At 43.7% G+C, this 26,231-nt stretch overlaps 1 protein-coding gene across 16 annotated transcripts in view; it reads left to right on the top strand.

Annotated features, from left to right (window-relative positions):
• The window catches only part of BEND7 (BEN domain containing 7), an 80,866-nt gene that overhangs the window by 14,243 nt on the left and 40,392 nt on the right, over positions 1-26,231 (top strand). For 13 of the 16 annotated variants that reach the window (XM_008002300.3, XM_008002298.3, XM_008002299.3 and 10 more), the window contains 3 exons: positions 14,641-14,982; positions 17,830-17,952; positions 21,541-21,806. In XM_008002300.3, the coding sequence (XP_008000491.2) occupies positions 14,641-14,982; positions 17,830-17,952; positions 21,541-21,806 (731 nt within the window). The remainder of the gene's footprint in view (positions 1-14,640; positions 14,983-17,829; positions 17,953-21,540; positions 21,807-26,231) is intronic. The other 3 variants (XM_037983343.2, XM_008002303.3, XM_008002302.3) reach the window with 1 other exon arrangement.

Genomic DNA, 26,231 nt, shown 5'->3' with positions numbered 1-26,231 from the left:
ACTTTAATGGGTACCTTAATATGCACGGCATGAAATGTGGCTGAGGAGTTGCTACAGGAACATTAGCTTTAGTGTTTCTCTACAAGTTCAGTGTTCCTCTTTTCAACCCTCCACTGGGAGGGAGAGCCTGGTGCCGGCACACAGTAGAGCAGGGTGGCCCAGGTCCGACCTAGCTTCCCTGGTTTACCTGATCATTCTGGACAGGCAGCTTTTTCTTCCCATTTGTTGAGGCAGGGGAAACTGAATTTCCCACCCATTATCTGCGATGAACTAGGAAGAAGACGGAGATGAGACATGTCCCTCGGGGAAGGCTTTCATGGGAATATGTGGCCGGATTTAGGCACCAAATGGCCTCTGCTTGCCACCCTGCTGCACACTCTACAGAAAGAAAGAGAACTGCACAGATGCCTCCAATGTGGGTTTATCTCTTGCACATCAGTGGTGGTGTTTTTCCATCAGCTTTCCTCAACCATATCTTCTCGTCATATCTGTTATTAGAATTGACGTTAATATATTCATATTGTAGATATTTACTGAAGCCACCATGCCACGCTGGGAGGTTGTAGAACCCACTAGGTTGTGATAAGAAAAATTAAGGATTCTGTGGGAACATAAGGCCTCCCAGGCCTGCGGAATTAAGGAATACGGCCCTTGAGAAAATGACCTTGAAACGGAGACCTGAAGGGCCAATCTGGTGTTGGGACTGAGGACACGGAAGGGGCAGCATGTGGGGACCAGCTTGTGAGACACAGGAAAAGGCCTTTGGCAGGGCCAGGGCTGCACCGACAGTCGCTTCTTGGATCTGATTGAATTGTTCTGAAGGGAGGCCTGGGCACTTTTATTTTTTAAAAGTTGCCCCAGTGGTTCTCATGTGCAGCTAGACCCTAGAGCCAGACACCACCATAGAATAGGAGAAATGTAGCAGGAGCCAGGGCTGGAGCAGCGGCAAGGAGGCCCGGCGTCTCAGGGAGCTGCAGCTCCGTCCTGGGGATAGTGGCACTCCGTGGAGGTCCGCAGTGTAACTCAATTTGCATTTTTGAAAGATCACTCTAGCTTCAGGGTGGAATAGAATGGGAGGGGAGCAGTCCTGAAGGCTTGTGGCAGTAGCCCCATGGAGTGATACCAAGAATGGGGTGGTGGTGGGGAGAAGCGGTAGGATTCAAAGTAATTTAGAAGTTACAAGAAGCAGGACTTGGTGACTAATCGGCTGTGGGAGGGAAGGAAAGAGGAATAACTTCTAGGTTTTTGGCTCGGACAGCTGAGTTGGCCCATTTGCTAAGGCTAGGGGATGGTTGTGATAAAATAACCTTTTTAGACATGATGTTAAGGTTGCTTTTGAGATGTCCAAGTGAGGCTATCTGGTAAGCAATTGGATGTATGGCTCTGGAGCCTTGAGGTGGAATCGGGGCTGGAGTCCTCTTGTACAGATAGTCAGTGGAGCCAGGAGAGAGGACGGGTGAATCCAGGAAGGGCGTGGAGGGCGAGAAGACTGCCTAGGCCAGTGTCCTAAAACTGTGGACACTGAAGGCAATGTTTTGCACACCAGTGGTTGTGACCTGTAAGTCATGATATCAATTTAGTGAATTGTCACCGACACTACAACAGTAACAATAGCAATAAGAAGAAGAAGAAAGAAATAGAGTAGCATAGAAAACATCAAAGTATACTGCATGCAGGGAAGGTAAATTCCTGATACTGTCGTTAAGAGTTGTGTGCATGGTATACCTATCTGTATGTGTGTTCTAGGTCATCATGAAAAATGTATTTCTTGCTATAAACCATGGTCAGAAAAGTTTGGAAGCCACTGATTTAAGTTACTGTTGCCTTAGCCCCAGAGATTTCCCATGAGACTCACTCAGGGAAGGCTGCCATTCTCCAGGTCCCTTGGGCCCCAAGTTATCCAAATCCCTTGAGATCCTTGGAAGAAAAAGCCATTGTGAGTGTGATCTGTTTGTCATCATCATTAATAATATTTGCATTGAAAATGAAATTGTGCAACAGCGTGTGTGTTTAACTCGGAATATTTTAAAAGTTTAAATGACTGAAGAAATACAATCCAGACGGTACTTAATGATGTTCATACTTAACTGATCCATGAGGTAGATGTGGAATTAACATCTCAGGAAGGAAGGGAGATTTGCATTTCTGTGTCAAGACTCTCCTAGAAGTTTTCTGTACAAGAGAGCAGAGGATCAGTGTTTCGACTTATATTGAAAAGGGCGCGTCTTTGCAAATAGTAAATTATGAACATTTTCTTGTCGAATGAAGGCAAGACTTGTGTTACTGTAGGAATTCAGAAGCAGCTCTTAATCTACAATCTTGTTCTATTTTTCCTAGGTGTATTGTCAGCCTTTGGAGACTTCTGCTGTGTGTTTCATAGAATCGTGAACACAAACTTTTATTTCACTTTTCTGAAGTTTTCATCTTTGGCTTTTGTAGAACTAACAGGCTTCACATGGACCACGTTTCCAGTTTGTTTTTTTCTAAGAGACAGGATCTCGCTATGTTATCCAGGCTGGAGTGCAGAGGCTGTTCACAGGTGTGGTTATAGCATACTGCAGCCTTAAACTCCTGGGCTCAAGTGATCTCCTGCCTCAGCCTCACAAGTACGAATTTCCAATTTAAAAGGAAATATCAGCCTCATTCTTCTTAGTTTGGAGCAGTGCAACTAAGTCAGAATCTGTAAAGATGGTTTGGTCCAGTGATTTCCGTGTTTCCACCATGTGTGCTAACATTCCTAGGTAGTTAAGGTACCAGCTAGTTCACACGGCACCCACGGCTTGTTGTGACAGCTCCTTGGACACTGGCTTGATGGTCTCATGAATGGAGCCCTTCCTGCCATTCAGCTAGTTCCTTGAGCAGCTTAGTAGAGCAGTGCAGCATAGGGACGCAGAAGCCTGATGCATCCAATGCAGATCTCTGACCTCACAGTCTCTGCGTCTCCTGGGTAAAATGTGTACGTCAGTGCTCGAACCTCTTAGCTTGGTGTCAGGATTCAATGTAGGCAGGGTGCTTGCCAGAGGCCTGGTACATACTCAGTGCTCTGTAAGTGATATTAATAGCTTTAACACTCTTTCCCTTAAATACATCCAAATTCCTTTTAAGGATACGGGACTTGTAATGAATTTCAAGAGAAAGTGGCCTTAGCATGTATTCCAGGGATTACAACACATACCACACCCCAGCACCTCCCTGCTTGACTTTTCTTGCTGCCATCTAGCTGCTGGTGGGTCAGTCGTTCCTGCCCAGTTTCACTGTGATGTTTTCAGGTCCACAGCTACATCTACCAGTTGCCTTATACCCAGCTTAGGAATACCACAAGGAAAAGTTTGTAAATAATTCTTCTGGATTATTTTTCCTCTAAAACAGTCATATATATTCATTTTGAAACAATTTTTTAAACAATTTATAAGGCTGAAAACAAAAAGTAAAAGATCCCAGCTGGTCTGAAGTGAGCAAGTTACCTCAGTTGATTGTTCATGGTGAGTTGTAGGTCAAACTCCTTCTACTGTTTCCCCCTTCTCACTAATACACTTGACTAGTTATTTGGGGTTTTGGGTGGTTGTTTTTTTTTTTTTTTTTTTTTTTTTTTTGAGACGGAGTCTCACTCTGTTGCCCAGGCTGGAGTGTAGTGGCGCGAGCTCAGCTCACTGCACCCTCCGCCTTCCAGGTTCAAGCGATTCTCCTGCCTCAGCCTCCCGAGTGGCCGGGATTACAGGCGTCCACCACCACACCCAGCTAATTTTCTTATTTTTTTAATAGGAACGGGGTTTCACCATGTTGACCAGTCTGGCCTTGAACTCCTGACCTCAAGGGATCCGTCCACCTCGGCCTCCCAAAGTGCTGGGATTGTAGGCATGAGCCACCCTGTCCAGCCCTTGACTAGTTTTTTTTTTTTTTTTTTTTAATTAAAAATTTAAAAAATCTCATCCGAATCACACTCTCCAGTGGTAACCCCTATTACCAATAGAGGTGTGTGTGAAATATGTGTGTGTGTCACAGAAAAAGAAAATAGAATTATGCTATGTAACATGTTGCAACTTTTTTCACTTAACCTAATCTTCATTTATTTCACCCATATTGACTGCCTATTTGGAGCCAGGCAGATTTAGCCCCTAGTTATCCTGTAGTGAATGAGATGATCGTGATCTCAGCTTTCTTGAAGCTAATAATTTCTCTTTCACATACTTCCAAATGACTCTGGAAGGGTCTATTTTACTCTTTACAGATATGAAATGATATAATTTCATTCTACTGCTGTACCATAATTCACTTATCTAATGTTCTGTTGATAAATGTTTACATTGTTCCCAATAGTTCCCTTGTAAAATGATGCTATAGTGAATATTCACAGGTACTTGTTGGAATATTTATGTAGGATAAATTTTGGTAAGTGGAATTGCCATATTCTACCCCAAAAAGGTTTTATCAAATTACATCCCTACCAACAGCATATGAGAGTTACTGTGACCCTGAATTATCACCAAAAATGGCCTTTTTGAATCTATAATTACATAAAAAGGAAAAGAATTTTATGTTAATTTTCATTACATTAATAATTAGGGAGATAAGATACTTAAAATATTTATTGATCATTTTCTGTCTTGTGAATTACACATTCATGTCCTTTGCCCAACATCATTAGTATTCATCATCTTCTTTATTGATTTATAAGACCTCTTCCATGCATTTGAGATTTAACTCTTTGACTTGATCATTCTTGAATATTACTCAAAGTGGTAGTTTCAGACCTAGTTGCTTAATGTTATATGCAATCACTCATCAGGGAACACTGGACAGCCATGCTATATTGATTATAAAATAAAACTTTGCTTTCCATGATATAAGAACATTTGGAGGAGAAATAAGTAGACAAAAGTCTTTGAATTCACTGGGTAGTTCTAACTGTGTCCTATCGCTCTTACAAAAACCTTCATTGATCTCCTGTCACTTTGAGGATAAAGTCAAAGTGTCAGAATCCTTTTGTTTTTGACTTTGCCCCATTCATTGCCTTAACTCCAGCTAAGTTTGCTGATTCGCCATTGCCCACTTCACTTCTCTCTTGCCCTCAAGCTTTGTTCAGTGCCGTTCTCTTTTCTCCTCCCCAAAGTGCCATGGAAATGCTAGTGTTGTTTATTGACCACCTCCAGTCTTGCCATCTTTGTGAGGTGTAGTCCTCCCAGGGTAAAATGATCTGTTTCCCTCTGTAATTCCTGAAACACTTGTCACTAACACGATTTCTAAGGCATTGATCATACATCCCCTTAGTTTTGTCTGTTCAGTCATGGACACCATACCTGTGCTTCTAGGAAGTGTAGCTGGCGATGCTGAAGAGCCTGACTCGCAGGCACCAGCCCTTGCCCCTGGGATGGACCAGCCCACCCACCCCTAGCCTTGCTTATCAGCTGGCAAACATGTAACCGTGGGTGCCCAGTGCTGGGGTCCAGGGTCCGTAGGAAGCTGCACATCTTGGTGGGTAGAAGATTGTTTTAAAATTAAATGCAAAAACACGGAGAGTGTAGGACAGGACTTGCATTTACTTTTTAAGAGAAAACATAAGGACATCTAAGAAAATTGTTTGTTCCTTATTCCCCTCCTAGGACTCTGCCCCCAAACTTCTCATAGATACTTACTCTCCTTTGGCTTTCTGTGTTCTTTGAGGGAAGAGTTTGAGAAGCTGTGTGATAGCTCATTTTGCACAGCTGTTTGTTGCTTCATTTCCTGGTATTTCTTTGCTCTCTTTGACCCTAAATGACCATCTCAAGTCCTTTGTGCCTTTTTGGCTTTCAGTGCCTATTTTCCAACTAGGATCCTTGGTGTTCCTTCTTGGTACCTGTCCTGGCTTCACATCTTCAGCCACGATTACAAGGTGCTCCTGCCCCCTGGCTGTGGGTGACCCCTGTGCCGCTTAGACCTGCCCGTCCATCAGAAGAGTGCCATTATACTCTTAGAGCTGTGTACATACTCTTTTGTCTCCTGTGCTAGGCTATCAACTCCTGAAGGGAAGAGACTGTGTACATATATATATATATTTTTTTGTTACATTGTGTCTCATATTTAGTAGTAGTACAGTAAATATTTATTAAGTGGATGAGTAAACCTGATAGTATCTCAACAGATTTGAAAGGATCTTAGCTATCCTTTAAATGTAAATGGCACGTATACATTGGGCGGCTTAATTATTTTCTACCTGTAGTTCTCAGCTGAACAGGACCCTCAAGCACATGTAGATATATTTGTGTCTAGATACTCCTTTTCATAGTATTTGATTCATCCAATTAAATGATTCTATGGCCACTTTTTGGCCTTTCCTTTTCTGTGGCATTCTGCCTACGCGGTGTGGAGCGCTTGGAGTTCCTGAGCTCCTCCAAGGGCGGCTTCAGGAATCGGATTCTGGCACAGTCTCCTCAGCAGAGCTTTGCTCTTCTGTATTTATTGGGGTTCCACTTTAGATTGCACTTGGAAGAAAAAGGGCTTGTTTCGAAAACCGTTGCCCTGTTCCGTAGACTTGCTTTTCACATGGTTGTTTGCTGAGTTCGACTCCCAGTCTTGTGTGTCCCTCGTAAACATGGCGATTGTCCCTGCAGGCTGCCAGCTGGGACCTTGATAGCATCTGCGTGTTAATGGGGTCTGGAAAGAGGTGCCAGCCTCAGGTCCTCAAAGCACAGGGACCGCTTCAGATTCCTCTTCTTTCAGCTCACTTGTGGAGGTTGTGTGGAGAGCTGCCCGCAGGCCTGAAGGGCCCAGCTCCGTGCTCCTACCCATCTCCCATTTGACAGGCCGCCCATCAGTCTATCCACAGCATGGCTCCATGCCAACCTCTACGAGTTTTTAAGAGGAAATATTTTGGACCATATAGTATAATCCTGGTCATCTTATTATTTCTCACTGATAAACTTTTTCTCTTTAACATGCCGTTACCCATCCCCTAAAAAATGCAAGGAGTTTTAAAAGCATTTTTCTTTAAAATATGTTCACCGTGTTGTGCAACCATCTCCAGAGCTTTTTCATCACCACAAACAGAGACGCATCCTCATTGTCACCTCTCCTGCAGATGCTTCTGCACTGTTTCTGGTATTTACGAACTGGAAAGGCCAGCTCTTTAAGACCATCTGTGGCCCCACCTCCAGGCTGGAAGCTGCACTTTCAGTTCATTGTTTTTCTTGTTGATAAAGAACAATGTCCTACCCATAATACTGCCTAGTATATTTAGAGATAATTAAGTCACTCAGTAGTCATTTATTTATTAGTGAAAGAACCCAACCCCCACTCTGTCTTTCCTTGTTCCTTTAATCTGTTCAATTGGCTTTTTCATTATCTCCTCAAGTTTCTCAATGGCCTCTTTAACATAGGACAAAACGGGAAATGATAGTGTAATGCTCAGTGTAGCAGTCGGATTGGACCCCACTTCTTTCAGATGCCCTCAGTCCATTCTGCTCAGGTAAGAGGCCGAACATGGCACCCCTGAGTGATGGGTTTGAGACTGGCGCAGGGAGAGAGAGTCAGTCAGTTCTGATCAAGAGGACAGTTGCCTCAGGGGATGGGAATTCAGGAGGGATAGGTTTGACTCGCCTTACCAGCTTGGAATCATATGAAGTCGTATCTTTTTAAATATTTACTAATAAATGAATGTTTTGAGTTCTCTACATGCTAGATTAGTAGAAGATCTAGTATCTCTCTATAAGATGTCCTGCATCCCCCAAATTATCCGTGACCCTCAGGGACTTACTCAGTCCGGAGGGGCCAGCCTACTAATAGATAGAACCGAAATATGGCTTCATGCTCAACCTCATGCACCTGCTAGCTGCGTTTCCTGTTGCCTGCTTTTGTCCAGATTTTCGTCATCAAAACTAGACTCCATGTCCCCACTCCCTTGCACGCATCTTTTTCCAGTCCTCCTATTGGTGTTTATCTCTATTCAGTGACCCAAGCTGGAAACCTTGGGGTTATCGTTCATGGATTCTTCCCGCCTCCACCCTCCGCAAATCCAGCTAATCTCAAGCCCGTTTGATTAAACTTCTTCAGTGTTTCTCTCTCTCTCCATCTCTCTCCATTTCCACCCTGAAAATCCTGATAGACTGATGTTGCCATTCACAGAGCCTTCTGTGATAACATTCCAGCCAGGTTCCTCTATGCCATACCAGTTTCACCATAATTTTGCCAGAATTGTTTTTGTATAGGATATATCTGATTATTTGCTATCCTTATATGAAAAGAGACCTGAATCTTAAGTTACCCAGCCTGATAACCCATTGGCTCCCGTGTGCAATTCTTCTCCCTTCACCCTGCACGTGGTGCCCTAGCAGGGTGGCCTCACTATGCGCTCCAGCTCCATTGCCTGCCTCATCTCCTATGAATCTTAAAACTCCTGGCTCGCGGAACTGCTGCTTGGGAAGAGGGATGCAAGGTCATACACCTTTGTGAGCTTCTTCCAGGGATTAAAAGAGCAATGTTTCGGGGAGCAGGAGGAAAGCCGAGTCTCCTCCGCAGCCTCAAGGGAAGGGAGAATGAATAATTTTTGTGTGGGGGCCACAGGGAAGGCAGGATCCACAGGAAAGAGGCGGGTCTAGCTCTAGCAAGGAAGCAGAGCGTGCCGTCTGCAACCAGGGAGGCAGTTTACCAAGTAGAGTTCCAGGGCACACAGTTAAAAGAGGCAGGGGTCAGCGGGCCAGGAAAACCAGGACCATTGTTGGGAGCAAGAAATCAATATAAAGGGATTCAGGTAAGAGATGTTGAGAAAGTTGGGGTACCTTCCAATTTTTACCCGATGATCTTTGTATCTCTGGAGCCTAGGAGGTGCTTGATAAATATTTGTCGAATAATTTATTTCTGATACATTCTCATTCTTTCCTGTTATTTGTTTACTACCTTAGTGTTATATTCTGGACTTCATTCTGTTTTTCGGTAAGCCAGTTTTTTTCAATTACTTAAGAAAGCTTTATGGAATGCCTGCTGTACATCAGCACTGGTACATTTGTAGGGCACAGATAGGGTGACTGTTACCAGGAGTTTTCCTAATAAGGAGACATATAGATGGGCACACGTGCAACTGCTTTGTTTTAGATGGAACTCTTTGAGTTTCATTATTAACTTAACTGATCACATGGTCCCCGGCAACCACCAGAGGCCCAGACAAGTGCCAGCAAGAGATCTACAAGCACGGGTCCCTTTGGGGCCGGCTCCCAGTCAGGGGTCCGATTATGGGCCTTTAGTGACACTAGCACAGTGTGAGAGTTTAAGAAGTTTTAGTACTTATGGACCCCCGGGGATATAGCACACCCCTGGAGGCCACACACACGCAGGCCAGAGCGCACAGGCAGTGGAGAGAGAAGAACCCGTGGCCAGTACCTTTATTGGGTCCAGAGCGTTACCCACACAGGTTTCCCGTAGGTAGCTGTAATTCATGGGTTGAAAGCAAGAAGGCAGGGGTTGCAGGAGGTCATGCAGCGACTGAGAGGGAGTCACTGTGGCATATCTGCACAGTCCACATGGGGTTCAAGGGCCAGCAGGCTGCATCTGGCTGTCCTATAGGGAGTTGGTCACCAGGCAGCAGTTGTATAAAGCAGATGTCTGGATCGACCACATTGAGGAACCGGAGATGCAGCGAATAGAACTGGAAACTGTCAAAGGTGACAGAGCCTTGCTTCTGGAATGGAAAAACTCTCACTTATATTTAAAATGAATGCCAAGGCAACATAGAATTATGAGCATTCGCTGCACTCTCTGTTTGTTTGTTACCATCTTTTATCGTCATTACCTGTGAATAATCATGTTCCATGTAGTGAATCCTTCTCTCTTAGCCAAGTTAAGGGAGACCTTGGGTGGTGACTTCTGTGTTGCCCTCACATTGATCAGATCCTGCAAGACTGTGTGTCATAAATTCTCTGTGTAAAGGAACGTGATCTAGTAGAGTCTTGAAATTTAGTGAAGGGGGAGAATCCCGCATACCGTCTTTTTAGATCTTGTCCAAGAAGTATAGTAACTAAACTCTCCAAAGGATTTCAGGCTGCCAATAAGGTAGCCACGTGGCATGGATCCATTTTAGTCAGATTTCTTTTTGTTAGTTTTTCTGAAAAGGATTCACCTTCTTGGAAAGAGATCAGGAAAAATGCACAGGTTTCCTTATAGCGTCCTGTTTCGCTAGAGAGCTCACTGCTTCAAAGAGCTTCCTTTTCCTGGTATCTATACCTGGAGAAGTCATTGACTAATTATAACTGGAAATACCAATAGAAGTCAATGAGTACTTCCAATCTCAATCTCCTATATACTCACCAATTTTTTTTTTTTTTTTTTTTAATCAAAGAACTTGGGTTCCACTATGATAGAAGAAGCCCATCTTCCGAAAAGGACGCGTGTGACTTCTAGAGTCACGAAGTGCTTGGTTAACACTTTGGTGACGATGAAAATCCTGTGCCCCTCCTGGACTACCATGTGTCCCCCAGGTTATGGTTCAGACCGTTGCTTTAGGATTTAGGAAACTAGAGAATATTCAGCGACTTGTCTCGTATCCAGTAGCAGGTGGGGGTAGTTAGGAGGCGAGTCCAAGTGTAGGTGTAATAGCCCGGCCTGTCCTTTCCCCCACTAACACTGCACCACACTCAGCTGAGCTTCCACAGTTCGGCCTGCTCGTCTGCTCCCAGCACCCACTGTCCCCAGTTTATTTAGGTTGACTCAGGTTTTTTGTCATTGGCACTTTGAGTCTTCAGGCCTTGTTTCTGATCCTCTACCCCATCTACCCCAAATGTGCAAGGAAACCTCTTTCTTCCTGTCTGCCAAAGCCTGTCACTCATCATCCCCTGCTGTGGGGTGGAGCCCCGGGACTCCCTCCTCCTAGGCAGCAGCTGCAGGGGTGACCTGCTCAGCTGCTCCTGCTGCTTGGTGAAGAGAGTGCGATTCAGTAAACCCCAGAGACCATTCCTGAACGTCCCATCATCCGCCCTAAGAAACTTTCCCCACTCTGCCCTTCTTCAGCCTCCCCTGCCGCCTCTCCACTCACCTCTCCACTCACCTCTCCGCTCACCTCTCCTCTCTCCTCTCAGCACAGACTTCTGCAGTTACTGCAGTTTTCTGTGTTCCATCCCTTTAGTTGTTGTTGGGTTTTTTTGTTTGTTTGTTTGTTTTTTGAGATGGAGTCTCACCCTGTCGCCCAGGCTGGAGTGCAGTGGTGCAACCTCGGCTCACTGCAACCTCCACCTCCCAGGTTCAAGTGATTCTCCTGCCTCAGCCTCCCGAGTAGCTGGAACTACAGGCACGCTCTGCCATGCCTGGCTAATTTTTCTATTTTTAGTAGAGATGGGCTTTCACTGTGTTGGCCAGGCTTGTCTCAAACTCCGGATCTCAGGTGATGCGCCCATCTCAGCTTCCCAAAGTGCTGGCATTACAGGTATGAGCCACTGTGCCCGGCCCTGTGTTCCATCCTTTAAAATGTGCCACAGTGAGCTAAGCCATGAGCTCACTTCCTCTGAGGATGGACCTGCTTCTGGCCTTCTGCCCTCTTCCTTTCAGCACTGTTTCTTCCTCCTCAGTACCCCCACGTCCTGATGTTTTGTGTGTTTGTTTCATTTTGTTTTGCCTGTGGGAGACATGTTTCTGCACACGGCAGGGGCGGCCCGCTGCCAGCACCGCTCACACCTGCCACCTTCCTCCCCCATCGCCACCTGCAGCTTAGGGTGCTGGTTGTCAAAATGAAAATATAAAGTTACAGAAAACTCAGGTTGTATTTTCAGCCATGTACTTTCCATAGGCATAAGTTCTGGAACTCTGAAACTGAGGTCATGACAAAGCAGATTTGCCCTCGGAAGGTTCTAGAATCCTTATGACACCTGCCTGTTCCTAATGATAGCACTGTATCCTAGCATTCTATCTACAGAGTGGAGGCAGGACCTTTGACAGGAGACACATCCATTCTCCTGTGATGTGTCAGTTAGCGTGGAGAAGCAAGCTGGCATGACTCGAGAGCCAGGGTCGCTGTCTGCCCCATGTGTTCTGGTTGTGACTGCTCTTTTCAGGGAACCTGGGGTCGGGGGAGGCGGCCACCAACCTGTGTCAGCGAAGGCCAGTCTCTGCACAGCCTTCAGTGCAGGTGCACCTGGCCTGATGGGGAGGGCTGTGAGTGGAAACCACACAGAAAAGATGCCTCCTTTTGCTTGAACTGTGGTGTTAACTAGCCGGGAATGTATGTGTCTGGTTGCTGAAATTAATGCCACATTCGCCTGTGGGCTTATCTTTCAGGATTCCTCTGGGACCTCTTCCAGACACACCCTGTTCCATAGCCTCTTGAGAGAGTAGTACATTTTGCTGACTCTGCATTATTTAAGTTTCACTTGGTCATTCATTCTCATAAAATCTGGAATATGATTTATTGTTTATATATTGTAAATTTCACAGGGGTTTGAAGTAGAAATAGTTTTTTCTCAAATTAGAATATTTCTCCTCTCAAGCATATGCCAACAACACATAGCAATATTGTAAATTTGGAAATCTGTGTTATTTCTGTGTTTACCCATGTTCAGTTAGACAGAATTAATATATTCTGTAATGTTTTTAGCATCATTTTAAAAAACTAAAGATACTGACTTCAAAATAGTGAACAGTAAATTCAAAAATGTTACTAAATCCTTGTTTAGTAACATAACACATGTATTAATAAGCTAAATAGCTAACTTGAAAGCACAAAATGGCTAGGTTATTGTGCAGTTACCAGTTCTACAGCGAAACTTGGCTTATATGATCCTAAGTGCATTAAAACATCATTTTATTGAATGTGCTGTATTTATTTGTAGGAGCTGTATTTTTCTTAACAGATGCTGTCTGTTAGCTTTTCTTTTTCTTACAGTTTAAATTTCAAGCATTTATTAGAGTAACTGCATGAAATGTTTACACGCACATACCCTGGCCTAAGAATTTTTTTTGTTTGTTTGTTTTTTTTGAGACAGGGTCTGCCTCTGTCACCCAAGCTGAAGTGCAGTGGCATGATCTCGGCTCACTGCAACCTCTGCCTCCAAGGCTCAAGCAATCCTTCTGTCTCAGCCTCCAAGTAGCTGGGACCGCAGGCACACACCACCATGCTGGGCTAACTTTTGTCCTTTTTGTAGAGACGGGGTTTCTCCATATTGGCCAGGCTGGTTGCAAACTCCTGAGCTCAAGTGGTCCGCCCATCTCAGCCTCCCAAAGTGCTGGAATCACACATGTGAGCCACCATGCCCAGCAGTGGCCTAAGATTTTATTTTATCTTCTGGGTTTGAGGGAAAAAAATCCTTTTCTCTTCATCTTCATGAAGATATTGGCTGATGCACAGTTTAAGAAGATAATGTGTTTGAAATAGCTCCTAATAGATATCATTATCCTTTGATATTATTATTGATAGAAAATATTTTCTTTCTTTTTTTTTTTGAGATGGAGTTTTGCTCTTGTTGCCCAGGCTGGAGTGCAGTGGCGCGATCTCACCTCACCACAACCTCCTCCCCGCAGGGTGAGCTGGGTTCTCCTGGCTCAGCGTCTTGAGTAGCTGGGATTACAGGCATGCACCACCATGCCTGGCTAATTTTGCATTTTTAGTAGAGACAGGGTTTCTCCATGTTGGTCAGGTTGGTCTCGAACTCCCTACCTCTGGTGAACTACCCGCGTTGGCCTCCCAAAGTGCTGGGATTACAGGCATGAGCCACCGCACCCGGCCGAAAATATTTTCTATCTGTACAATATTATAGACATCTTTAAATAATATTTATTAAGTACTCCCAGTGCAATATAGAAGTTCTTTAATTTAAAAAAAAAAAAATTCCGGAGTTGGGAGAAAAATCTTTAAAAAAAGAAGTCAGTGTAGGTGAGGTGGGATTTCACAGTTACCTGTGACCTCTCGCACGTAGTTACGCTGCAGGGGAGGTGGCAGTGCGTTTGGCGTTGGGGGGAGGGCGGGGTGGGGAGGCTGCACTTCCGCCCTTCCAGTGCTGGTACTGCCAGTGACCTCGAGTGGCAGGGACCCCTCGGTCATCACCAGGTTGATGTGATGGGAATCGGTGCCAGAAAGACAAAGCCCCCTCGCTCGCCATGCTGCCACGTTCAGCGCCTCTCTCTCTCCTCGGCCATCCTCTCTGAAGGTGATGTCTCCAGCGGCAGCAGCGTGTCATCCTGGAGGACATTGTGTCAGTAGTGAAGCCCTGCATTCCTGCCAGTCCAGGCTTTCTTCCTTGTCCTCGCCCTGCCTGCTGAAGCTGACAAGACAGCAGAGCGCATTAGTGACCTGTCCGTTCCTCACGGGTGGCTGTGGCACATCAGAGTAGAGGAGCTCCGCTGTCCAGTTCTATCCTTGACCTTCTGTCTCAGCCTGTTTCCTCATCACCTTCTCACTCAGAAAATGCTTCCAAAGAGGGAATGTGATGTTTGTTCCTGATGACACACTCTCAAGAGACCTCTTTTATCATAGGAGACTTGCAGAGATTAAAATGAGATGCACCAGGAATATGGTGGGTTTTTTCAGACCGTAGTCAGTTTTCCTGCCTTTGCATTTTACAGATTAAGTGTATAGAATCAGTCATCTTATTTCCAAAGAAGGGTGGTTTCTTCTTTCTCTTGTTTTTGGTTAGTGAACTGTTTTTCTCTTTCACTAATTTAGAGTGCTAACTTTGGCCCTGTTTCCATTAGGAGATGAAAGCATGGAAATAAAAAAGCAAATTACAGGGATGAGAAGATTGCTGAACGACAGCACTGGGCGGATCTATCAGCGAGTTGGCAAAGAAGGAGAGAAACTAAAAGAAGAGCCCCAGGACCTGGATTTAGTCTGGCCTCCGCGTTTGAACTCCTCTGCTGAGGCCCCACAGAGCCTCCACCCGTCTTCACGTGGTGTGTGGAATGAGCTACCGCCCCAGAGTGGACAGTTCTCAGGGCAGTATGGCACCCGTTCTAGAACCTTCCAAAGCCAGCCCCACCCTGCTGCGAGCTCCAATGGTATGGTTGTCAACAAACATTCAGAAGGCTCTCATGGGGGTTTGTACCATTGTGTTTTATTTCTAAATATTCAGTGTGTTGAGTTCAATTTATTAAACCCTCCCATAATTACCTGCCTTTGCTGAATTACTTTAAAAGACAGGGAGACACAAAGGAGAGAGTTGAAGACTGTTAAAAAACAGAATTGAGAATTAGGAAAGACAGGGGGTTCTATATTATAAGTGAAGATTTCCTGGTAGAGATTTTAGCCCTTTAAAAAGTAAAAGCGATCATTTTGTGCCCATACACAGATATTATTCTCACCAAAAAAAACTGAACATTAGGGCAGAAAGAGCTCCCCATTGTCTTTAAAAGAAGCTTCCTGGTCCTATGGTGTGTTACATATCCTCTTGGTTACTCCTTCACCTTTCTCATTATCAGAAGAGTCCCAGATAAAGGCAGGGGCGGGGGAGGGGTCAGCGATAATCCAGCATCCCACATCAGTACTGAACCCAGTGATCCATATTTTATAATGTGCTTCATTAGCAATGGAAAGTATTCCTTTAAAGTAAAATTTTCTCAATTTAAGTTTCCTAATTGTTAAGAAAAGAATCAAATGACAATTTTTTTTTTTCAAAGCTTAAGAAAAAAAACTTGATGCTTTTTGTGGTCATATTAGTTTTCTATCCAGCCACATTGGATGCTATAATATTTGTTCTAAAACTATGTAGAGATGTGCAGATCTATGTTTTCACAAAGAGAACAAGAAAAAGGTAAGAAAGCATTTTCAGTTTCCTAAAGAAGTTAAGGATTTTTTTCCATTCATTTTCATTTCACAATATCGTTCAAGAAAAAGAGAACTGTTTTGACTTTTTTTTAAACCGCAATTTGCGGTTCAGAGGCGTGAAAAGCCTTCCTGAGACATTGATGAGACAGCGAAGGACCCCAGAGATGTATGGGTGTCTTCTCTTTCTCTCAGTATTACATAAGCCAGTATCAAAGTTCCCACACTGGCATGCATCCAGGTTAGAGGGACACAGCTCTTTAAAGACTCCTCCATAAAAATAAAAAGTCAGTTCTCTTTAAAATTAGAAAATGATTTATAACAAGCTGAAAAGGGTTGGTTTTGTCCTCTTAAAAATGATGAAGATGGTACTTACAATAGTGACTAGAAATATTCTTTAAGACCTTCCTAACTCTACTACCATGGAAGAGGCAATAAGAGAAATAAAATACCCGTAGGTATGAATGAAGTTAATAAACCCCACATCAGTAAGTTTTGGGTAAACAGTGTTCAGTTTCCCAGTATACAGCAGGGACAGTGGATTTACTTTGAAAAGTATCAAGTTAGTAGAAGTTGCAAACATAAATTCCCCCATATCAGTTTGAAAATAGATACCGATTTTATGTTTTCTGTAGAAATGTGGCTAGGCGTGGTGGCTTACGCCTGTAGTCCTAACATTTTGGGAGGCTGAGATGAGTGGATTGCTTGAGGCCAGGAGTTCAAGACCAGCCTGGCCAACATGGCGAAACCCCATCACTACTAAAAAATACAAAAATTAGCCGGGCGTGGCAGTGCATGCCTGTAGTCCCAGCTACTTGGGAGGCTGAGGCATGAGAATCGCTTGAGCCTGGGAGGGGGAGGTTGCAGTGAGCCAAGATCATGCCACTGCACTCCAGCCTGTGCAACAGACTGAGACCCTGTCTCAAAAAAAAAAAAGAAAGAAATACATTACCTATAACTGTGACTACTTTGGTATTTAATTGGGATTATTTACAATTTTAAAGTTGTAACATTACAATCTTGCTACAATTTTGAATGTAAATAATTGTACCACTACAATCACTAAGTTATCTTGAAGTATTTCATGGTTTTGCTCTGGCGAATTTTTCTATAGTATTCCCAAATAATGCCTATTACAGGATTTAAGGTATATAAAGTATAATAAAACATATAATTGGAACAAAACCATGGAACTTACCTTGCTGGCCTGTGAGAAAATGTAAGCGCTAGAAGTCTCTAAACTGCTCCATTTTATGGTGGTCAGGTGAACAGGTGCTGGAGGGAACCCACTGTAAGAGCAGTGTCCAAATGTCCCATTTTATTCTACGGACAATGGAAGATACTTGCTTACCTATGAGAGAAACAGAATAAGATAGGTTTACTAAGGAAAAGGCATTAAATGTAAACAGTGCAAAAGAGGCTATGGCAAGGGAAAGATAAGACATGGGAATGGGGAAAAGAGGTAGAAAGATTTTCTTGATTAAGTTGAAGAAAAACCAGCCAGCCCACCAGTACCCTCAAACCCATCCAGTTCGAATATATCCTCCCATCCCTGCTCCTCTGTGCTTCCCCACCCCAAACGCCACACCCAGAGAGTATTCTAAAACTTTTCATGGGTGCACAGTTCTTTGTTTTTGGAATAATGTGCTTAATATCAAAACTATTTTCAATAGAACTCATTTAATTTTTAATATGAACTCTTAAACACAGCCACCAAATTCTTTTTGCAAGGCTGTTCTCGGGGCTCGCTTTTTGTGTGAACTAGCGTGAGTGTGTTTCGAGTGGGGTTTTGAGGTATTGTTATTTGAGATGAACGGCTCTGACAACAGGGAGGCCTGCTGTGCCCACTCATTGTGTGCGTGTGTGCATGCAGGCTCCCACACCGCGCCACAGCACGCACCTTACAGTATGCGAGCCTGGATAATTAGATAAAGTCAGACCCCCAGATTTAGGTTGTGATAATTAGTGGGTACGTTTTCCTCAGGCACAGCTTCATCATAATTGCACATGCTTCAAAATCCTGCCAAGATACTTTCTTTTTTCTCCCCACCCCTTTATGAATTTTTTTTTTTTTTTTTTTTTTTGGTTTGTTTGGAGTAGTCATTCTTTTCTTTCATGCTCAGGAGAACTTCCAGTGGTGAATTCATCAGCTGGATCAAACTGCTGTACTTGTAACTGCCAGTCAACGTTGCAGGCCATTCTGCAAGAACTCAAGACCATGAGGAAATTAATGCAAATTCAAGCAGGTACAAGGATCAGGCCTCGGAATGAGTCCTTTGATTTTTAATGCATATCTGACATCTTCCATTGGAATGTTCATTGTGCTTTTATTAAAGCCTTCTTCTCACCTTGCTGTCTTGCTGTGCCTTTTCAAGTATCTGTTTTTTCAGCTTTCTCTACAATCCGTTTTTCCTTTAGCAAATCAAACATATTTTGTCTTGCAACTGATACAGCTCATATAATTATGTGTATGTACTCGATAGACTTCATTCCATGATCTCCTAGTACTTCACAAATGTCAGTTAATTAAATTTGGGAACAATTGTGTATGGAGGAGCCCTGGAGGAAGCATGGGCTTCAGTGTTCAAGGACTAAGCAGATAAGAAATGTGGAGCCCCAGGCTGTGCTTTGTGGCTTTTCTCTCCTGTTCAGGATGCGGAAGCTCAGAGATCCTCCCATTCTGTCGTCTTTGTTTATGTGACTCCTTTTTGTTTTCACTGCCGTCAGGCAAGTTGAGGGATGGAAGAGCGGTGGATTTATAATTTGGGATTGGACGCCAGTTTCTGCTCTTGATGCTGCTGTGTGGCATGTCTGAGCTTCCTATTTCTCATCTGTAAATGGAGAATTCATGTCGAACTCACAGGGCTGTTGTCAAAATAGAATGATGTAGTGGTTGTAAATGAACTTAATAAGGCATGGTACAAGCCTAAGCTGTTTCATTAGCGTGGCCTTTAAGTCCATGGAGCGTTCTATGGAAGTCTGGAAGTCTAGGTCTTCATTATAGCAGCTGTATTTTCTGATCTTCACAACTGAAGGAAAACAGAATTGTTTTTGTCACAGGTACAAGAAATAAGTCATTGTATTAAGTTTTCCCTCTTGTCAAGGGACATCACCACTTGATCTCAGCCATGTCGTGACTAGCTTCCCTGCCCTTTCATCAGAATGGTAGTCCGGAAGGTCGTCACTCAGAAGCTGTTCAGGATGCCATTTAGTGAATTCTAGTATAATTTTAATATTCGGTGATGTGGTTTTGATATAAAAAGCTTAATACTTAGATATATCAGTCACCCAAGATCACATTGAAGTAATGTGAGCTACTTTCTGAAAAACAGCATCTTTTTAAGCACTGAATTTGGTTTTACCCTAAAGAAGCATTTTGCTCAGGTCAGTAAGCGTTGGACTCACCTTGTTCCACTACAATAATCTGTGTTCCTATTAACCTGGCAGAGGTTAACATCTCCTAAATAAGGAGCTCAGAAAGAAAGGTTACTTTATGATGTTCGGTTTCTTTTCTCCAAGGAGGAATTTGTTCGCACTTAAGAAAATATGCATATGAAATTGTAATGATTTGTTTTGTCACTTAAGCTCCTTACTGCAGAAATGGCAAACTACAAATTGCAACCATTTAAATCCTTGACGGAAGCCTTTTTAGAATCTATTAAGTAAATGCCACTTTGTCGCTGTGTTTTCTTTTCTGAACCTTTGCAGATTAGGGAAGTAAACGATTCCAAAGCTGTAGGATGGCACAAAGGATAAACTGAATAAATTACTCTCCTTTAATTTTCTTAAACTTAAAAATTTGTGTCGTGGGTAGATTTACTTAAGGTTTAATGCCTGAAGACTTAGATTTAAATTACATTTAGAAAGTTTCACCTTTCTTTTAAGAAGACAAGGAATAAGACCTAGAGGTAAGATCTGGATGCCAGAGACTCGGGCTGTGTCTAGATTTGCAAAAGGAGAAGAAAAACTCAGATAGTCCCCATGTTCCTTAAACCAAAACATTTTCATTTTTAATTTAGAATCATGAGGTTCAGCGAGGCCTGGGGCCTAGGCCATCGTGATCATTCTTCGGGGTCCCTTTTATTCTGAGGGTGCAGACCCAACCTTGAGGGGGAATGCTGATAGAGCAAAGAGAAGTTGCCAACTCGGGCTGCACAGCAGAATCACTGGAAGAGCTTTCAGACAATGCTGGTTCCCAGGCGGCATGTCTGGAAGTGTCAGTTCATTTAGTTTGGGGTGGGGCTGGGGCATTTCAGTTTTTTTGTTTGTTTTTGTTTTTGTTTTAAGACGGAGTCTCGCTCTGTCGCCAGGCTGGAGTGCAGTGGCGCGATCTCGGCTCACTGCAGCCTCCACCTCCCAGGTTCAAGTGATTCTCCTGCCTCAGCCTCTTGAGTAGCTGAGGCTACAGGTGCCCACCACCACGCCCAGCTAATTTTTGTATTTTTAGTAGAGATGGGGTTTCACCGTGTTGACCAGGATGGTCTTGATCTCTTGATCTCGTGATCCGCCCGCCTTGGCCTCCCAAAGTGCTGGGATTACAGGAGTAAGCCACCATGCCTGGCCCCGCATCTCAGTTTTTTTAAACTCGAGTGATTCTAATGTACAGCCAAGGTCAAGAACCAGTGAGCTAGACTAATTACCAGTTTAAAAGCTTCTGTGCTCTTATGTAGTGCAATTAGTTTGCTTCTAATATTTATGAATTGCTTTTGAGTTTGGAAACAAAAATATCAGGATCAAAGTGTAAATATTCTTTATTTTCGGACTGATAAGAGGTAAGAGGAGGTGATCCATGTTTATGTGCCTTTAAAGACCTTTAGTTTACACTTGTCTTATAGGTTCATTCCTGTTGAAAAGCAGAGACATTCTATGGTCATATTTAGGAAGCTATATTAATACTTGAGGATTTAAACAATGATTCCATGTTTTCCAATGACACTTTCCAGGAGAGTATGTTTAAATGGCTAGCAGACATTACTTCTCAGAGTGCACCTGTGAGAACTATAATTTACCATCCTGGATTTATTTAAGTATAGAATCGGGTTGGATACTTGGTTTCTGTACTGTACTTTTCATCTTTGGAACTGTGTCTGGATTTCACTGACTTGCTTGACTTGTACAGAATGATATTATCGCTCCTTCAATTATGTGAAACCGAGGTCTAGAGAAGTGGCCTGGTCTGAGGCCATGTAGCAGGGTGCTCTGGAGGTGGCTGATGTGTGGAGAATATTTGTTTGGTGAGGAAGGATTCGCTGGTCCTAATTAAGTAACTAACAGGCTTTTCCCACATGCTTACTGGTCCCTATTGTAGAATCATCCCAGACTGTCACTTTTGATCAGTCTCTCCCAAATGATCATCGCTGTCTCATCTTTGTCAGTTCTGGCACCTGTAGATGATTAGAAATTGATCAGTCTAACCCCAAACGACAGCTGGAATAGTCCTGAAACAGGCTGACCAGGAAGCACAGCCATCTCCACCTAAATTCAAGTTCCGAAGTTCTCATTTGTTTAAAACCGTCCTATGATTTATAAAGCCATGCTCTCTGTTTTCTCACAGCTCACGATGCTTTCCCAGCATCCAACCCAACAGCAGTACGCTATCACGATTCACCTGCAGTAACGCTTTCTCCTGAGTATTGTTCTGCCTTTAGGACCTGAAAGTGCTTCAGAGCCTGTGTTTGGTAACCATTAGGTCCAGTGGGAGATTTATTTAGTGTGCTTCATCCTGGAGTTTTCCTCGTTTCGGTTTCAGTTGTAGATCACATGGATAGACCGGAGATAAGTTTTCCTCAGTCAGACACACGTGCCTGTACCATGTTTTTGTTTATTATTCGCAGTTGGAACTCAAAACAGACAACAACCCCCAATTTCCCTTATATGCTCCCAGCGAACTGCTGTCTCACGAAAGAGAAATAAAAAGAAAAAAGTGCCCCCAAAGACTGTGGAACCTCTTACTGTGAAACAGAAGCCCAGTGGGTCAGAGATGGAGAAGAAGGCAGCGGTGGCCTCTGAGGTAGCTGCTCTCCAGGCAGCCGAGCACACCTCCCCGGAGGAGAGCCGCGTTCTAGGATTCGGCATTGTTCTGGAATCACCTTCCTCAGATGTAAGTCGCTATTTTTCTGGCTGCTGACTCTAATGCTATGTAACTTTCAGGAATTTTATAGTATTTATAGATTTCCCTTTTGACAACTAGAGAAACTTGCAGAATATATGTGGGAAAGAAGAAAAGAAGAATGGTAATAATTTTCTTGTCTGGAGTTTTCTTTTCTGAAAATTTTATGCCTTATTTATTTAGACAGGTTTCCAGTCTTTGTCTCCGAAAGGAGGAGGGTGATGGCGTAAATAATCTACTCACTAATTTCTTTTGCATTTTTAATTTTGCAGTGGCAGTTTTCAATTTCCTTAGTGTAGAGACCTAAAAGAATATAATTAAATCCTTTGTAGATGGGCGTAAATGAACAGAACCGTACAGATAAGGTCACACCTTTCTGGAAACCCAAACTAATAATAAAAAAGGAGCAGTCGTGCTAATTCTATTTTATAGATGCAAGCCACACTGCTAATTAGGTGGCAGCGCCATGCCATTTACTCCGTGTAATGATAGGTTCACGCTCTGCAAAGGTTTTTCTATTTTAATATCATAGCCAGAAGTTGCCGCAGTCCAGAATGTTGGATGACATCCGAGATAACCATCTGACTTGCTATTTTACATTCATAGGACCATAAACGAATTTGTTTAATACTGCACTATATTTGCAATTGCATTTCTGTTTACAATGTCTTTCTCTGAGTATGTTTGTGTTGTGAACCTTAACTTCTTGGGAGGGTTCTTAAAATAAGCAAGAATGGGGGATCTGTTACTATCAGATTGCACAGGATGAGAATCCTGCTGCGAACTCCCGCTAGGCCTGTATAGGACTGGAGGTTGGCCGTACCTTTTAAACTTTCAGTGGGAAACAAATTGCTTTTTTAAAAAGTGTTTAAAATTTTTGGAAAGAAATTATGGGAAGACAGTTTGCTGGGGTATATCTACATTGGGTTTTTAACAAAGGGAAGGGACAAAAATAATCATCTTGTGACTTTTTTAGATTGGAAAGTTGTTGGAACTTTTACCCAATTCTCAGTGTTAAAGGTTTTTTGTTTGTTTTTGTTTTTGTTTTTTTGAAATCTATAAACACTTGATACAATTGTTAAGAAGTTCTTCTAGACTAAAAATTTAATTTTAAAACATAATTTGTGATGATGACGTTCTATTCTGGACCAGTCAGCTCATGCAATGATACCATATTGCTATTGCAACTAAGGCCCTGAGTCAAACCCCAGGTAGATCACATATTCAGAAACAGAGGTAAATTATTCCTCAACACAAAGTACATTCAGTCCTTAAATTTTCTAAGCTTTTTTTTGAGATAGCGTCTCGCTCTGTCGCCCAGGCCGGAGTGTAGTGGCGTGATCTCCGCTCACTGCAGCCTCCGCCTCTCGGGTTCAAGCAATTCTCGTACTTCAGCCTCCTGAGTAGCTGGGACTGCAGGCACTTGCCATCACGCCCGGCTAATGAGAACTCAGCTGTTGATTGTCTTGGAAGAGTAACATACTTCTAATGAAAAGTGAGGGCCAGGTGCGGTGACTCACACCTGTAATCTCAGCACTTTGGGAGGCCGAGGCAGGCGGATCCCAAGGTCAGGAGATCAAGACCATCCTGGCTAACATGGTGAAACCCCGTCTCTACTAAAAATACAAAAATTAGCCGGGCGTGGCAATGTGCACCTGTAGTCCCAGCTGCTGGGGAGGCTGAGGCAGGAGAATGGCGTGAACCCGGGAGGCAGAGCTTGCAGTGAGCTGAGATCGTGCCACTGCACTCCAGCCTGGGTGACAGAGTGAGACTCTGTCTCAAAAAAAAAAAAAAAAAGTAAAAGAAAAGTGAGGCCAGTCACTGTGGCTTACACTTGTAATCCCAGCACTTTGAGAGGCCAAGGTGGGCAGATCACCTGAGGTCAAGAGCTTGAGACCAGCCTGGCCAACATGGCGAAACCCGTCTATACTAAAAATACAAAAATTAGCCAGACGTGGTGGCATATGCCTGTAGTCCCAGCTACTCAGGAGGGTGAGGCATGAGAATCGCTTGAACCCAGGAGGCAGAGGTTGCAGTGAGCCGAGATTACACCACTGCACTCCAGCCTAGGTGACACAGGGAGATTCTGTCTCAAAAAAAACAAAAACAAAAGAACAAAATTATAGGATTGGGCAGGTGGCCCAGTGTTGCTGGAGCAGCTGTCTGGCTGGCATTGGTAAAAGTAGGGTAGGGGGAGAGAGGAAAAGTCCAGGTGAGGCCTTCAGCCTTTATCTGTGGGCAGGAGGGAGCCATTGCAAGTCTCCAGTAAAGGAAGAATTGTGCCTGTATCTTAGAACTGTAGCTAGAACAGCATGCGGCTGACAGAGAGACAGAGAGAGCGGGAGGAAGATGCATGCAGCCCGCCAGGCAGGAGATCAGGAGGGCTGGACAGGAACAGTGAGCCTGGAGAGGAGGAGCAGGGAGAGCCGTTCAGGAGGGACGCGGGGACTGAGTGGGAAGTGAGCCCTGGATTCCCATCTGGGAAACTTGCTGGGTTACAGCTGCAGCTGGGACTTCAACTGAGATACGGAGAGCAAGAGCAGCGCAGGCTTTCAGCTCTGGATGGGAAGGAAAAGTGAATTTCATATCCTCAACACGTTCACTAGACACCTCGAGCACAGGAGAAAGATTAACACGAGAAACGCCGAAAAGTGACACTGGAAACCCACGCTTTATCGCTTTTGTAAAGATAAAGAACGTGCAGTGTATAGAGTTCCCTTTTTGCATTGTGACTCGTAGTGTCACCCAAATGCCAATGTGTATACCCATGGCACAAACACAAATATAAGGGCCCACAAGGGGCTGTCAATCATGGCAGGTCAGCCACTGTCTTCAAACTGATAACAATAGTCCCTACTCAGATGCAGAAAAACACTAAGTTCTAATCAGAACCAACCGAAATGTCAAAACGGCAGAGTGTTGTGAGCATCAAATGAGATATAGTATAGGGGAAAATCCTGTAGCAGTGCCTGGCACATAAAAGGCACTCAATAAATGTTATTTGTTTAATCTGCGAAGGAGGAAGCATCTGCGTTTGCGTTAAGCACAGTATACAAAATAAACTTAGAAAACATTATGTCTAGGACTTAGCTTTAAGGAGAGCCCCCTCCTCAAGTTCACTGCAGTTTACTTGTTTTTTTCCTGTTGCTCCTCTCTGTACCCACCCACTCCCCTTCAGGCCTCTACTGTGATCTGAACGATCCTCCTGGATAGAACTTCCTATATTGTTTGGTAATTATTGACATGTCAATGCATCCTTCCACCCCAGCTTCTCAAGAGCAGAAACTATGGTTAAGAATAATAGTAACAGTAATAGTATTCATCATGCGCCATCTTTGAGGTATTCTTCTTATCCGCTTTCTATGGGCAGCTTGCACACGTTCACACAGCCAAGAAAAGTGGAGTGTGTGCCCCAACCCAGGTCTGTCATCTGCCCTTGTCCGCTGTGCAGAGGATTTGTGGGTGCCCATCCTAGCCCGATGCCTGTGCGTGACGAAGACTGAGTCACTGTTGAGGGGATGATTATCATATGAAAGAACTGCAAGCTTCAGCTGTGGCTGTTGATTCTGTTTACTTGGAAGTTTCTTGGGGAGAACATCACGGGTCAGGGAGCAGGCTCTGAGGTCAGACTGCCTGGGTTCGACTCTCAGCTGTGTGACCCTGAGCAAGCGAACCTGACCCCTCCCCACTCCATGTCTCTCTGTAGAATGGGGATAGCAAGTGCTTCCCTCCTGGAATTGGCCCATTGGAGGAATTAGATGAAGTCATCCCTGTGGAGCACTTAGAACAAGGCCTGGCTCGTTTTAAGCACTCAATAAATATTAGTTCTTTTTTTAACCTTAGCATTCTTACCTCAGTATCTTTATGGGAATAAATATTTTAAAATAAAACTTTGTCTATCAGTGAACAAATACATATGAACAAATAGTGTTCTTAGAAAGGGAATAGCCTGAAATACTTCTCTTTTGGGCAGGATTATTTGACCCTTTTAAAAGCAGCACATTAAATAAAATTCGAACCTCAATTACACAGAAGCAGAAGCAGAAACCCAAAACTAAATTTCAGATTTAAATACAGTATTTAGGCCAGGCTTGGTGGCTCATGCCTGTAATCCCAGCACTTTGGGAGGCCAAGGCAAGCGGATCAGGAGGTCAGGAGATTGAGACCATACTGGCCAACACGGTGAAACCCTGTCTCTACTAAAAATTTGAAAATTAGCTGGGCACAGTGGTGCGTGCCTGTAATCCCAGCTACTGGGGAGGCTGAGGCAGGAGAATCGCATGAACCCGGGAGTTGAAGATTGCAGTGAGCCGAGATCACGCCACTGCACTCCAGCCTGGCAACAGAGCGAGACTCCATCTCAAAAAAAAAAAGGAAAGAAAGAAAATACAGTATTTAATTCTTTCTTCATGAGTT

Source organism: Chlorocebus sabaeus, chromosome 9, assembly GCF_047675955.1.
Source record: "Chlorocebus sabaeus isolate Y175 chromosome 9, mChlSab1.0.hap1, whole genome shotgun sequence".
NCBI classification, from domain to species: Eukaryota; Metazoa; Chordata; class Mammalia; order Primates; family Cercopithecidae; genus Chlorocebus; species Chlorocebus sabaeus.
The sequence above is the reverse complement of the archived record's forward strand: the minus strand, read 5'-3'. Positions and strand labels throughout refer to the sequence as shown.